At 63.1% G+C, this 12,952-nt stretch overlaps 3 protein-coding genes across 3 annotated transcripts; 1 reads left to right on the forward strand and 2 right to left on the reverse strand.

The window, feature by feature from the left end:
• TK1 (thymidine kinase 1) lies at positions 987–3,777 on the reverse strand. Its single transcript, XM_021415150.1, has 7 exons — positions 3,650–3,777; positions 3,351–3,382; positions 3,158–3,271; positions 2,989–3,082; positions 2,806–2,895; positions 2,602–2,721; positions 987–2,480 (listed from the first exon to the last, which is right to left on the reverse strand). The coding sequence occupies exons 1-7, from the start codon at positions 3,713–3,715 to the stop codon at positions 2,322–2,324; spliced, it is 675 nt and encodes a 224-aa protein (XP_021270825.1). The 5' UTR covers positions 3,716–3,777; the 3' UTR covers positions 987–2,321.
• Positions 3,948–6,928, forward strand: AFMID (arylformamidase). Its single transcript, XM_021415154.1, has 11 exons — positions 3,948–4,204; positions 4,293–4,383; positions 4,527–4,631; positions 4,702–4,750; positions 4,939–5,024; positions 5,098–5,170; positions 5,513–5,610; positions 5,877–5,955; positions 6,181–6,316; positions 6,389–6,493; positions 6,660–6,928. Exons 1-11 carry the CDS (start codon positions 4,175–4,177, stop codon positions 6,687–6,689), a joined length of 882 nt encoding a protein of 293 aa, XP_021270829.1. The 5' UTR covers positions 3,948–4,174; the 3' UTR covers positions 6,690–6,928.
• LOC110407437 (probable low-specificity L-threonine aldolase 2) lies at positions 6,984–10,252 on the reverse strand. Its single transcript, XM_021415153.1, has 8 exons — positions 10,110–10,252; positions 9,801–9,925; positions 9,560–9,643; positions 9,193–9,281; positions 8,797–8,982; positions 8,585–8,722; positions 8,324–8,516; positions 6,984–8,189 (listed from the first exon to the last, which is right to left on the reverse strand). Exons 1-8 carry the CDS (start codon positions 10,250–10,252, stop codon positions 7,858–7,860), a joined length of 1,290 nt encoding a protein of 429 aa, XP_021270828.1. The 3' UTR covers positions 6,984–7,857.

Consider the following 12,952-nt stretch of genomic DNA (forward strand, 5'->3'; position numbering starts at 1 on the left):
CAGGACCTGCTGTGCACAGCCAGCTCCTCCTGGGGGGGGGGGGGGGGATGGTTGGTGTGCAGGAGCGGCTGAGCCCCAGCCCCACTGCTGTGCTTCTGGGGGGGCAGTGGTGAGCACCCCCCGTTCTCTCCTGGTGCTGCTGCCTTGGCCAGCTCCGCTGGCTGCCGTCCCCAGGTGCCGCCTTTCACTGCTGTACATCTGTCCCAGCACAGCCGCGTGGTGAAGTCCAGCTCCTACCTGCCACTGGGTTTGCGTGCCTTCCTCCCCTCCCTCAGCTGCTGCTGGCTGAGCTTGATGCCAAAGCCTCATTTTCCCAATATGCACCTTTGTGCTGTGCCTTCCCCAGAGCCTGCACGCGAGCGGCCGGCGCTCAGACAACGAACGGGGTGGGATCTGCGGGAGCTGGGCTCACAGCAGGGCAGCAGCCCCGCTCTTGGCACACAGCTCCCTTCCCCCCTGAGCCCCTCTGTGCCCTGCTCACTGCTCTCCGAGCCGAGCCGTGCCCTGCTGAGCAGCCGCTGTCCCCAGCCTGGCTGCTGTGCTGTGCCTCCGCGTGGGCCCGTGGTTTGTCTCAGGTTGTGTGCTGCTGCTGTGCCTGTTGTGAAGCTGTTCCCAGCAGCAGTGTGAGCTACAGGAGCTGTAGCTGCTGGGGCTGATACTCAACTATGCTGTTGACACTGTAGAGATGGAATAAACTTTTTCACCTAGCCACCACCTGTGTTTCTTCTCTGACGAAGCAGAACTGGCTTCTTCCCCATGCAGTGTGCTGGGGGGAGGGAGGGGGGAGTCTCCAGGGGGGAGCTGTGGAGCTGGTGCTTGTTGTGCTATCAACAACAAGCTCACGCCAGCACCTATTTTTAGCAAGGCCTGCTGCTCCTCTGGCCAGCCCGAGCAACAGCAGAGCCGTGTGACCAGCAGCCAGCACACACTGCTGCTGCTTTGTGAGCAGGAAAGCCATGCACCAGACTGCTCTGATAAGACACAGGCAATGTCATTAAGTTATTTATTAGTTTAGAATACAAGCGCTGCTGCGTGTCCCCAACCCTAAGGGGAAAGCCCAGGCATGACAATCGTTGGTGAACACCACAGCAGTAACAGCTTTAGTTAATACCAAGGAAGTGAGGTTTCCACCAGCTTTTGTAACCACCTGGGCAGCTGCCTCCTCCTCAGCAGAGCAGTAAACAAGGAGAGAGGGCAGTGCATTTGAGAGGGGTTTGACCAGAGCCCAACCAGAACGAAGAGCTACTGCTCAGAGCTCAAGGAATCTGATGACAAAAAGCACTTTTACTTCCAGGAGCTACGTCAAGCAAAGAGAGGGGATTATTCAGGTGTTACAGCAAGGAAAGCAGCAGGCTCCAGAATTCTTGGAAGGCTGAGGAGGAAGCAGGACACGTGAGTAGAGCTGGGAACCATCCACTCAAAGGAGAGACCCTTTTCCAGGTAGCTGGATCTTCACAGGAATGGTAGCTCAGCCCTCTACAGTTCAAGTCCTGATCCCCCAAAGCTTCCATGGGTCACTAAGCCTTATGAAGTGGCTGTGCCAAGCTTGAACTTGTGCAGAAAATCCTTCTTAATTTCAAAGGCTAGAATGAGCCTAGGAGCCAGGCTGACAAGTCAAGCTTTCCTTTTCCCCTCCTCCATTTAAAAACAAACACAAACAAACAAACCAAAAATATTTACATCAAATTTAACAGCAAGCTAATTAGCTACACGCAATTGTTAAGAGACTACAGAAGGCCAGGCTGCTGCTATGTGTCAGTTGAAGTTGTGCCACTGTTCTATAGCAAAGGAAGGGGCATCTCCTCAGGCTATATTAAAAAGGAAGTGGCTTTTGGAAGCCAAGTTACTGCACACTGTCGTAAGAAGCCCAGAATTTAACAACAGCACATGAGAGAGAAATGGCCATTTGCAGGCGAGTGACTGTGCTACCAGTGGCAAGTCTGAACACGTACCAGCAGCAGGAGAGCAGACCAGAAGAACTATGGCAAGTTGTTGGTGCCCCACAGCCTGGCTTGGTGCAGCAGCTTGCCAGCACCTGTTTGTATGGCAGCATCAGCGATTAAACCTCTCTCCCATGTTCTGGGAAAGGAACTCCCTTTTAGTCAGACTCATGTTTTCAGCTCCTCCTGGCGTTAGGTCCGGCTGATTGCCCTCTTTCCTGGCACTTGGAGTAGAGGAACAAGCAGCTTGGTTTGGCAGGTAGAGCTATAGCATTTAACAGTTTTGCTAAAAGTGGGGGAAGCCAGATCTGAAGTCCAGGAGCTGCAACAGTTAGCTTCTTTCCTCATGTTCCCCTCCACCTCCACACTGGAGCGCAGCAATCAAGAAGCAAAGATCTTCCGTGAGGCTGGCATATCCAGCTGCTTCACCCCCATGGGCACATTCTCCTTATTTTCCGACCCAAGCTGCTGAGGCCGTTTCTGGAAGTAGCAAGCTCGGCAGACAGAGTGGTATTTGTCTGCTCCTCCGATCACTTCAACCTGTCAAGAAAATCAGTAGAGTGACTCTGCAGACATCAGTTCACCCGAGAAGATCCTTTCTAGACTAGCGGGGCCGGAAAGATGAAGCTGCTGAAGTGGTTTCTGTTCCAAGGGAACTCACCTCCCTCTCAGCTCCCAGCCTCTTTGTGTAGGAGGCCTCTCGGTAGCACTCCATGCACACAGCGTTCAGCTTCACCACGCTCTCAGCCAGCGGGACCAGGTTCAGGATGCTCCCAAAAGCCTGCGCCAAGACAGAGGCCGTACTGTTGGCTGAGTTTTGTGAGGTTCCCAGTGCAGCTGCTGTACTAAAACTAAAGTGTTTTACCTTTCTCTGGAAAGTCCCATCAAGAGCAGCAACAATGACTGTTTTCCCAGCGTTGGCCATCATCTCACAGAACTCCACAATGTCTGGGAACTAGAGGAGGTACAGAAACAGAAGCTTCAGGAGGAAGAAGGGGCAGTGCTCCGCTCCAGGTCTACCTGTACGCACCCCAGGCCCTACACTTACAAACTGCCCCTCGTCAATGCCAATGACCGCGGAGCCCAGCGCCTCCTGGTACACATCCTTGAGGACGCAGGCAGGGCGGGCCTCCATGGTGTTCCTGGGCAGAAGGGAGGGAGAGGGTGAGCAAGGCAGCCCGGCTGCAGGCCCACAGGTCCTCCTGCCCACAGCTCACCTGTCATGCGTGGAGACACCGGCGGTGCAGTAGCGCGTGTCCTTGGCGTACTTCACCAGCAGACACCGGTACTGAGCGAGCTGGAAGCGCCGCACCCGCCTCATGAGCTCTGTGCTGCAAGAGCAGGAGTCAGCAGACCCAGCCACCGCCTGCTCCCCCCTACCCCGCCTCCCCCCCTCCCACCTCGCCTTACCTCTTCCCAGAGAACATGGGGCCGAAGATCACCTGGAGGCAGAGCCGCACGGTCAGCGGTGAGGGCATGGGGCCGCCATCGCCCCGCAGCCCCCCCCGCTGCAGCACCTCGGTCCCCCACCCGGTACCAGCACGGCCACCCCGCACAACCACAGCGCCCTTACCGGCACCGAACCGGCCCGCCGGTACCAGCCCCACACGATACGGCCTCGGTCCCGGGACCCAGCATCTCCTTGCAGCCGGTCCGGCCCCACCAATCCCAACTCCGCCCGCACCAAGCAGCCCCGTCCCGGCCGGTACCTGGATCTGCCCGCGCGGGCGGCTGGGGGATCCGGGGTGCACGCCGGGCACGGTCAGGCAGTTCATGTTCGCGCCGCTCCTCACGGACTGACTGACCGCCCGCGCGCCCGCCGCCGCGCCGCGCCGCGCCGACCAATCCGCGGCGGCCTCGCGCCCACGGACCGCCGCCGCGGACCAATCCGAGCAGAGCTATCCCCGCAGCGCCGACCAATCCGGGCGCGGGCGGGAGAATTCTCATTTCTCGCCGCGCTCCCGCGGAGCGTGCCGCCTTCCCGTCGTGCTCCGCGCGGGGCTCTGACGTCATCGCTGCGTCCTCGGGGTCAGTGGGGTCAGTGGCCTCAGCTCGGCCCCGCTGCTCGGCCGGGTCCGGCCCAGTGTGCCCCGGCGGCCAATGGCGGCGGGCCCGGCCCAGCCCGGCCCGACCCGACCCGACCCCCGGCGGCCAATGGCCGAGGAGAGGCCCCGCCCAGTGCCCCGAGCAGGCCCGGCCGCCGGCGGTAGAGGGGTCGGGTGGCTGAAGAGGCGATGGTGCGGTGGCAGGACATGGCTCTGGAGGTGCGGGGCCTGCCCGGGCAGAGGCCTCGTCCGGTGCCCCGTGTCCGGCCGCCCTCCTCCGAGCAGCCCCGCGTCCGTGTGCCCGCAGGAGCTGGAGGAGCAGTACTCGCCCAGCCGCTGGTCCCGCCGCATGGACAGCGAGAGCGTCATCCAGGCCCACATCGACGTGATGACCGCAGGTGGGAGTGAGCTCTGCGGGAGGGGCTGGGGGTCATGGCCGGGCCCAGCAGGCAGCACTGAGATGGGCACGGGCCTACAGCGCTCACCACAGAGCTGTGGTGTTGCACGCAGCCTGGGAACTGAATCTCCCTTGGCCCTGCAGGAACACAGAGGGCTCAGGCTGCTGCACGGACCTCACTGCACGTCCCCTATGGAGATGGGGACGGGGAGAAGCTTGACATTTATTTTCCCACGGACTCTTCTGAAAGTAGGTGATGGGCACGGTGGCTGGGGGGCTGAGGCCATGCCTGTGTGCTTACCTGTGCTGTGCTGTGCAGCCTTCCCGGTCTTTGTCTACATCCATGGTGGATACTGGCAGTGCTTGAGGTAAGACAGACTTCTGATATGGGCTCCCTTGAGAAGGGAGCTCCCAGGCCCCCTTTACATCTTCCATCTCCAGAGAACAGCACTAAACCCAAACTTACTCTGATGTCCTGGACCCGGTGGACATCCCCAGCCAGCCCCAGCAGGACACCTGTTCCCTGGAGCTTGGCAGCTTCTCTCTCTCCCCCCAGTAAGGATGCGTCGGGTTTCGCAGCCCCCACACTGCTGTCGCAGGGCGTTGCAGTTGTGGCTGTGGGTTACGACATCGCTCCCAAAGGTAGGCAGGGCCCAACGGAGGCCATGACTTCCCCTGGTGGCCTTGTGCCCACCTGGCTCTGCACTCTGCCCAGGTCACATGGATGCGATGGTGCTCCAGGTGCGACGCAGCCTTGCCTTCCTGGTGAAGCAATACCACAGGATCAGGTGGGCAGCACGCAGTGCCCGCTGTCCCTGTCCCCTGTGCCAGCAGCCTCTACTGCTTCTGGCTGGTCTTTCAGGCAGATTGTGCTCCTGTTGCTCCCTGGGTTGTGTAGTGCATGGAGGTGGCTGTGACAGAAACAGGATGGGGTGGGCAAGGCCTGAGTTATGATAAAGACCTTAGTGCCTCGGTGCAGCACCACTGTCTGCACTCCTTTGTCACTGTGCAAGGGCTCACTGGGAAATGTGGCCAGCCTGCAGCCCTTGGGACACTGCAATTGGGGTGTCCCCAGGCAGCACGTGCTGTGCTGTTTCTTCATGCGTTTTCTTATGGTTCCTTCTCTCTAGGGGTATTTACTTGTGTGGACACTCGGCAGGGGCTCACTTGGCAGCCATGGTCTTGTCCACGGACTGGACAGAATTTGGAGTGGTTCCAGATATCAGAGGTAGTGTCCCTGGAGACCCCTGCTCTGGAGGGCTGATGCTCAGCCCCAGGGGGCTGCCCCCAGGGCATCTCCCACTTTCCTGTTTTGCAATATGTAAAGCTGATAACTTGCCTCAGCTGGCTGCAGCTTGCAGGTGCTGGGGGAACAAGAATCTGTGTTCTTGGTGCAGCTCAGGAGCCTCCCTCTATCCCTCTAGAGTCATGGGGACTTAGACATGAGGAGGCCTGAACTGCAAGGCCACTCACCCACCACATCTGTGTTTTCAGGAGCTGTTCTGGTGAGTGGTGTGTATGACCTGGAGCCCCTTGTGCACACCTACGTGAACAGTGCACTGAACATGAGCCTGTGAGTCCATCTGCTGTAGGGACTGCATTTGGAAACAGGCATGGGCAGCCTGTGAGCATGTGTGGCTTTGGTCAGCACAGCCTGTGGGCAAACACCAGCAGCTTTGCAGCCTGCTCTGCCCATGCCTGCAGGCCTTGCACCCTCTGCCTTGCTGGTGCATGCCGCTGAGGGCATGGGGGTGCACACAGGCACACACTGGCTGTCACTGCAGTGTCTCCTCCCCAGGGAAGTGGCCAAGAGAAACAGCCCCATCCTGTGTGTCACACAAGCAGTTCCTGTGGCTGCATCCTGTGAGGTGCTTGTGGCTGTGGCCCAGCATGATTCCCCAGAGTTCCATAGGCAGTCACAGGAGTACAGCCAGGTGAGCTATGCAGGGATGCTGTGCTCTGGGGCCCAGCTGGGGTCTCCCCTGCCAGCGCTGATCTCTCCACAGGCTCTGCGCTCGGCTGGTTGGTCTGTCTCTCTGTTGGATCTTGCCAGTGTGGATCACTTTGACATCATTGAGAAGCTGTCAGAGGAAACCTATGTCCTCACTCAGGTAAGGGGAAGAGCCCCTGTCTCCTGCAGCCACCATCTTTTGCTGTCCTGGCGCACAGCTCAGGTCTGCCAGGCTGGGAGGGAGGGTGGTTGTGATGGGTGTTTTCCCCCAGCGTGAGGCGCTGTGGGGCCAGGCACCATTCACAGTGCTTGGTTCCTCATCCCAGGTGATCCTGAACATGATTGCAAGAGCTTGATGACATGCTGGAACAAACTGGAGATGCAAACCACAGCCCTGTGCAGTGACAGGCAGCCTTCATGCACCCTGCCCTGTGGGTAGATGAGCCTCCACTGCTCCTGCCAGCTGTTCTCAGAGCTGGACCATCTGCAGGGTGCAGGGCTGCCTGCCTGCTGTGGGTCTGTCTGCTGACTGGATGTTGAAGTTTGTTCCTTGAAGCTGCTTATTGCCAATACAAAATAAAATAGGAATAAGTGCTGCCTGGCTGGACATCTTCTTGGGAACATGTAGCTGTGCTCAGCTGTTGAGCATACTTAGCTGATGCACGGAGAAGCTCCCAGGGGAGGCAGTTCTGTGCCAGGCAGTAGGGAGCACACTGCTCTGATAAGAGCCCAGCTCTTTGCCCACACAGGGCAGTGGGGGCCTGCAGCAACACAGCCACTGTCACAGCGTGGAGCTGCCTGCAGACGGGCAGAGCTGTGCCTGGGACAGCCCTGGTCAGACAGGAGCTCTGCTGCTGGGAATTAGCCCTGTTCCTGTGACTGTGAGGCACCTGCACGTTCTCAAGAGCACTTCTACAGCAACCTCCAGTCCTTGGCAGCATCCTTGCTGCAGAGTAAGGGAAGGAGCATCTTTGGGAAAAAAAACATCCTGCGTTGCCAAAACATGTTTATTTAGACCCCAGTTGCCCCATTAGAGCAGTAAGAACTGTGCTGAGCACAGTAGGCTACAGAGAACTCTTCCTGCCCTGCTGTTCTTGTGCAGCATGACCCAGAGGCCCTGGACGCTGCTTGTCCTGCTTTGGCTTTGTGGTGTGTGCCGTGGCAGCCCCAGCTGCCGTGGGCTGAGGACTGGAGTGCTTGGGATGGCGTTTGATGAATGGGAAAGAGCCTTGGCATGGCCAGGCTGGTGGTGTGAGCTGTGGGCATGTCTGGGAAGGAACTTGCCCCAGGAGGTGTGGTGCTCCTTTGGGAAGCTGCGAACTGTGGTCTCCCTAGCGTTGGGCTTGCACGCTGGCTTGCAGGGGTGGAGATGGTGCTGCAGCTGGTTGGGAACATGCCTGGAGCATGCTGTGGGAGGTCCCGGTCCCTTTGCCAACAGCTGCCCCAGCCCACATGCTTGCCTGCAGCAGCCCAGCAAGGATGGCCCTCCCACGGGGCTGGGAGGAGGCATGCTCCCGTCTCCGCTCAGTGCCCTCCTGTGCTGCGAGGACCGGGGCCCCGGCCCTGGGCCAGTTTCTCCTGGCACTTCCTAGCCACAAAGCCCAGCTTGTTCAGAGCGAGCTCGGTGTCATGGGCTGAGATGTCACGGTGCCAGACCGCGCGCACAGTGCGCTCCGACCAGGGGAACAGCAGGACGCTGACAGCACGGCCCGTCTCTGCCAGCTCCTCCTCGCTCACTGCCTGCAGGTACGCGCAGAGCTCTGCCGGGGACAGCCCCTTCACTTCCACCATCACGATGTTGGTCTCTACAGCCACCAGGCTGACAGAGCAGAGAGGCGAGTTCAGCTCCTCGATGCCTGGGGAGGTGCAGGCTGCTCAGGCGCTGCCCCCCACGCGCAAGCGCAGGACCCAGCTCTGCGGCCGTGCACCGAGCCTACAGAGGAGCGAGTTTATGGTGACGACACCAAATGTCCCGAGGGGGCCGAGTTACCTTGAGCAAAGCGGCGGGCGTTGTCGTGGTCTCTGCGCAGTGTTACCTCTGCCTGCTCCAGCCCGATGCGGGCAGCAGCCGCCAGCACGCCCGCCTGCCGCATGCCGCCTCCCAGCAGCTTCCGCACCCGCCAGGCCTCTGCCACAAATGCCCGGCGTCCAGCGAGCACGGCCCCGGCCGGGGCACCCAGGCCCTGTGGATCCAGGTGTGAGTGCCGCCTGAGCGCTGTGCCCCTGCCCCGGGCTCCCCGTGTGAGCTCACCTTGGAGAAGCACAGGGACACGGAGTCGCAGTGCTGGGCGATGCGTGCCGGCTCCACGTCCTGAGCCACCGCTGCATTCATCAGCCGCGCTCCGTCCATGTGCACCCGCAGCCCATAGCGCTCAGCGAGCAGGCGTACCTGGGTGGGGGCACGGCTGCTGTGAGCCGTACTGTGCCATGAGGCCCCCCCCCCGCCCCGCCGGCAGCTCCCACCTGCTGCAGGTAAGTGAGGGGCAGTGCCCGGCCGCCTGCCGAGCTGTGTGTGTTCTCCAGGCAGATGAGCTCAGGGCGGGGGTGGTAGCGGCTGCCATGGGCCTCACGGATGGCCAGCTCCAGCTGCCCCAGGTCCAAGGTACCGTCAGGCAGGTCCGGCAGCGCCTGCGAGTGGACCCCTGCGACCTGCACGGGCAGCAGAGCTGAAGGGAAGCTGCCCTTCTGTCCCACGTCCCTCAGCCTCCGGTCCACCAGCCCCACTCGTGCCCAGGTCGTAGCTCGGGCGACGCTGTCAGAGGCCCGGAGAGAACATCCCCGCAGCCAGAGGAGGGCAGCAGCAAGCCACTATCCACCCCTGGGCACCCGCTCCCCCTCCCCCAGCAGCGCAGCACCCACCTGTGCGGCCCCACCGTGCTCATAGACGTGCAGGTGGGCCTGGGCACCCAGCAGCAGCTGAGCTCCTCTGCGCTGGCAGTGGCACATCACTGGGGGGAGAGGGGCGGTGAACACAATGCATGGGTGCATGGGACTGAGTGTGATGCAGGGTCTGCATCCGGTGGAGGAGCGGGAGCTGCAGCTCCCCCAGCCCTCCTCTGTGACCGTTAGGGTGGGAAGCACAGCAGGTTTTGGAGCAGGAATCTCCCAGAGAGGAGTGGGGCTACTTGTGCCTTCTCCATCCTCTGCTGGGGGGGCATGAACCAATCCCCAGCTCATGCCCTGGGATACGGGGCAGGGAGAGCTTCACTGAGCACCGGGCACTCACCCGCGATGAGGTTTGCCATTGTGGCCGTGGGTACAAAAAGGGCGTCCTCCATCCCCAGGATCCTCGCGGCCAGATGCTGCAGCTCTGCATGGAGGAAATGTGCAGAACAAGGCTGGGAGAGAGGTCTGCACCGCAGCTGTATGTGCCCCACACGTGACCCCTCCCCAGCACAGCCCTTGGCTCAGAGACCCCGGCCCAGGGAGCGTCTCAGCGCAGTGGGGGCTGCTGGCCCCGCGCTCACCATTGACCGTGGGGTCCTCGCCGTAGTCGTCGTCCCCCACGGCGGCCCGGGCCATGGCACTCCGCATAGCGGCGCTGGGCTGCGTGACGGTATCGCTGCGCAGGTCCACCACGTGCTGCGGGCACCTGCGGGGACATCGAGCGGAGGGGGTTGGTCCCTGCCGCTATTCCGGGACACGAACTTCGGGAAGGGGCTGCCCACCCCTGACCCCCTCGCCCCGCTGCACCGAGCCGGACCGCCACCGCCTCCAGCCCCGGGAACAGCCCCCCACCGCGTGGGGCCGAGCCCGGCCGCGACCTCCGCACGCACCCGAGCGCCGCTCCGCCCCGCAGCGACCCCGCGCCGCCCCCGGCCCCGCTGTCCCCCGCCATGGCCGCGCCGCCGCGGCGGGACCCCGTTCCGTGCAACAGCGCCCGACGGAGCGCACCGCCCGCGCCCCGCGCCGCCAGCATCGCCGGGACCGCCGGGACCGCGGGACCGCCCCGCCGCAAGGGCTCCCGGGGAGCGTAGTCCGCGCCGGGACCGGCCCCGGCCCCGCTGCCCGCGGCCGTGCGCTCCCCCCGGCGGAACCGCAGCGCGGCGGCGCACCGAGCCCGGCCCGGGGTTCCCGTCCCAGCGCTCCGGGGGGCGGTGCCAATCACGGCGGGTCGCCCCGCTGCTGCCGCTCGGGCCCCCAAAAAGGACCCCGAGGCACCCGCCCCGCAGCACCGTGCCCCGCGCTGACCCTCCCCGGCCCACACCTCTGCCCCGCGCCCGCTCGTGTGTCACCGTGCAGGCTGGGGCTGCGGGGAGGCGCTGCTCGGTGCCCTGCGCTCAGCGTGCCCCGGCCCCGCTGGCAGATCCCGGGGGGCACAGGGCTGCCAGCCCCTGCTCGGCCCCGCGCTGCGGCTCTGCACGCACACAGAGCAGCGCGTTCCATGGCGATGGCTGCTGCTGCGCTGCTGACGGGAAAGGCACGGAGTGACCTTTGCTGATGGGAATCGCCTCCGGCTTCTGGCTGCATCTGGCCTGCAAACAGCTGACGCGCGGCCCTGTGGCACTGCTGGGTACACGTGGCTCAGAGCGGCGCTGGTGTCAGCCGCGGGTAGCGCCGCAGTGCTCAGCGTTTTCTCCTGGCACCGGGGAGGGCATCTGGCTGCTGGCATATCCCTCGTGCTGCACAACGGGGCACGTGCACGGCAGCGAGACCCTCGCCTCCCCCCTGTGGGGCGGAAGGCCGCACATGTGGGATGCTGGGCAGGACAGAGCTGTCCTGCAGGGCTTTGCAGGGAGCACCCTGCAGCACTCGGCAGCTTCCAGCCAGCACCGGGCGTCGGGTGCAGGTGCCCATCCCTCCCCTTGTGCCTCCCTGTGCCACGTCCCCAGCTTGCTGCCCATGCCAGCACCGCCCTGCTCCATCACCCTGCTCCAGGCCCTGCATTGGAACCCCCGCAGCCCCCGGCTCGCTGCAGCTGTCACCCTGACGATGAGTGAGCCATAAACAGTCCTTCACGGAGACGTTTTTCACACGCAGGGCCACATGTTAACAGTTTTTCTTTATTTACTGCCTCCATTTCCTCTTTGTTCCAGGAACTTGTCCTCCAACTTCAAGCCGCTCATGATTAGGCAAAAAGGCCTCTAATCTCCCCGATCTGATTTACCGTCACTGAGAGCAGGCGCTTCCCGTTACTGGCCCTGGACCTGGGAGCAGGGCCGGCCGCACTCTGCCGGCTCCCCGCGCCTCTCCTCCCCGAGGCTCCCCTGCCGCACACGCTGCCTTCCCAGCAGCTTCCTCTTCCAGTAAGCGTGGGGCAGCCTGGGGCCGGGGAGCGCGGCTGCGGCTGTGGGCAGGACATCGCATCGCGCCCCACTGCTGCTCCTGGCACGTGGCAGCTCCATGGCACCCGCTGCACGGTGAGGCTCCTCGGCGATGCCTATGTTCCACGAGCCCCCGGGGCTCTGCCTGCGGTGCTCTGCGGCCCCCCGGTACCTGGAGCCCCTGGGAGGGCTCGTGGCCACACGTGGGGATGAGCCAAGGCCACAGGCACGCGGGCAGCGGGGGGACCACTGGCGCCTGGCGGGTGGCCAGGGGGCTCGGTGGGGCTGGGCTGTGTGTGACTCCCACCTGGCAGCTCTGTCCCCGCAGCTCCCAGCCCCACTGAGCGTGTGGCCGCTGTGGGCTGAGCTCATACTGCTAAGGTGCCTCCCCAGGGCTAAAATTAGTTGCTGAGCTCTGGCCGAGGAACGGAGCCCGCATCCCGCTGGGGAGGATCGGGTTTCCCTACGCCTCCCCCTGCCACGGGAGCTGGCAGCCGCTGGGGCGATTCCCGGAGCCAGGCCGGGCTCCCCCCTGCCTCCGGCCCCACAGGCAGCTCTGGGCGCAGCCGGCCCTCGGCGCTGTGCCCATGCCCACAGCGGTGCCATCCTGGCCCCTGCCACCAGCCCTGGGAGCTAGGGGTCTGGGGGCCGCGGCCTTGGCACTTGTCCCCCCAGCGGGTCCCTGAGGTGGGGGTCCCCATTTGCTGCCCTGCTCCAACTGAGGCTCTTCACACTGGGGCCAAGGATGAGTCCCACATCGGGGCTGTTGCAGGGTTTGAGTGCTGCGAGGTTCTGGTTTGGGACTGGTGCTGCTGCAGCTATGCAAGCTGTGGGACATGCTGTGCAGGGCTGCAGGGTGCCGGGCGAGGAGGGCTGGCCACAGCGCCTGGCAGGGACTCTAGCCCTGGCCATGTGCTCGGGGTGTTTTCCTCCCGCACTGCCTTGGCCCCGTGGCCTCACCGTGTGCTCTGCAGGGTGTGATAACTCATCCCGCACGCTGGAGCCCGCCAGCCTGGAGGGCCCTGCTTGGATCTGGTGGGCAGGGGGAGCACGAGTATCAATCATTCCCAAGCGGTGGGAACCGTGGAGCCAAGTGATTTCCTACTGTCGGGAACCACGGAGCGATGCCTGGAAGCGCTGGGACGTGCTGGGCTCCTGGCTCAGCTGGCCGCAGGGACAGCCAGGCCCTGGGCATGCGGCGCTGCGCCGTGCTGTGCTGTGCCATGTGGTGCTGTGCCATGCCATGTGGTGCTGTGCCATGCCATGTGGTGCTGTGCCATGTGGTGCTATGCCATACGGTGCTGTGCCACGCTGTACCATGTGATGCCGTGCCACATGGTGCCATGCCATATGGT

The sequence above is a fragment of the Numida meleagris genome, chromosome 17 (assembly GCF_002078875.1).
Source record: "Numida meleagris isolate 19003 breed g44 Domestic line chromosome 17, NumMel1.0, whole genome shotgun sequence".
NCBI classification, from domain to species: Eukaryota; Metazoa; Chordata; class Aves; order Galliformes; family Numididae; genus Numida; species Numida meleagris.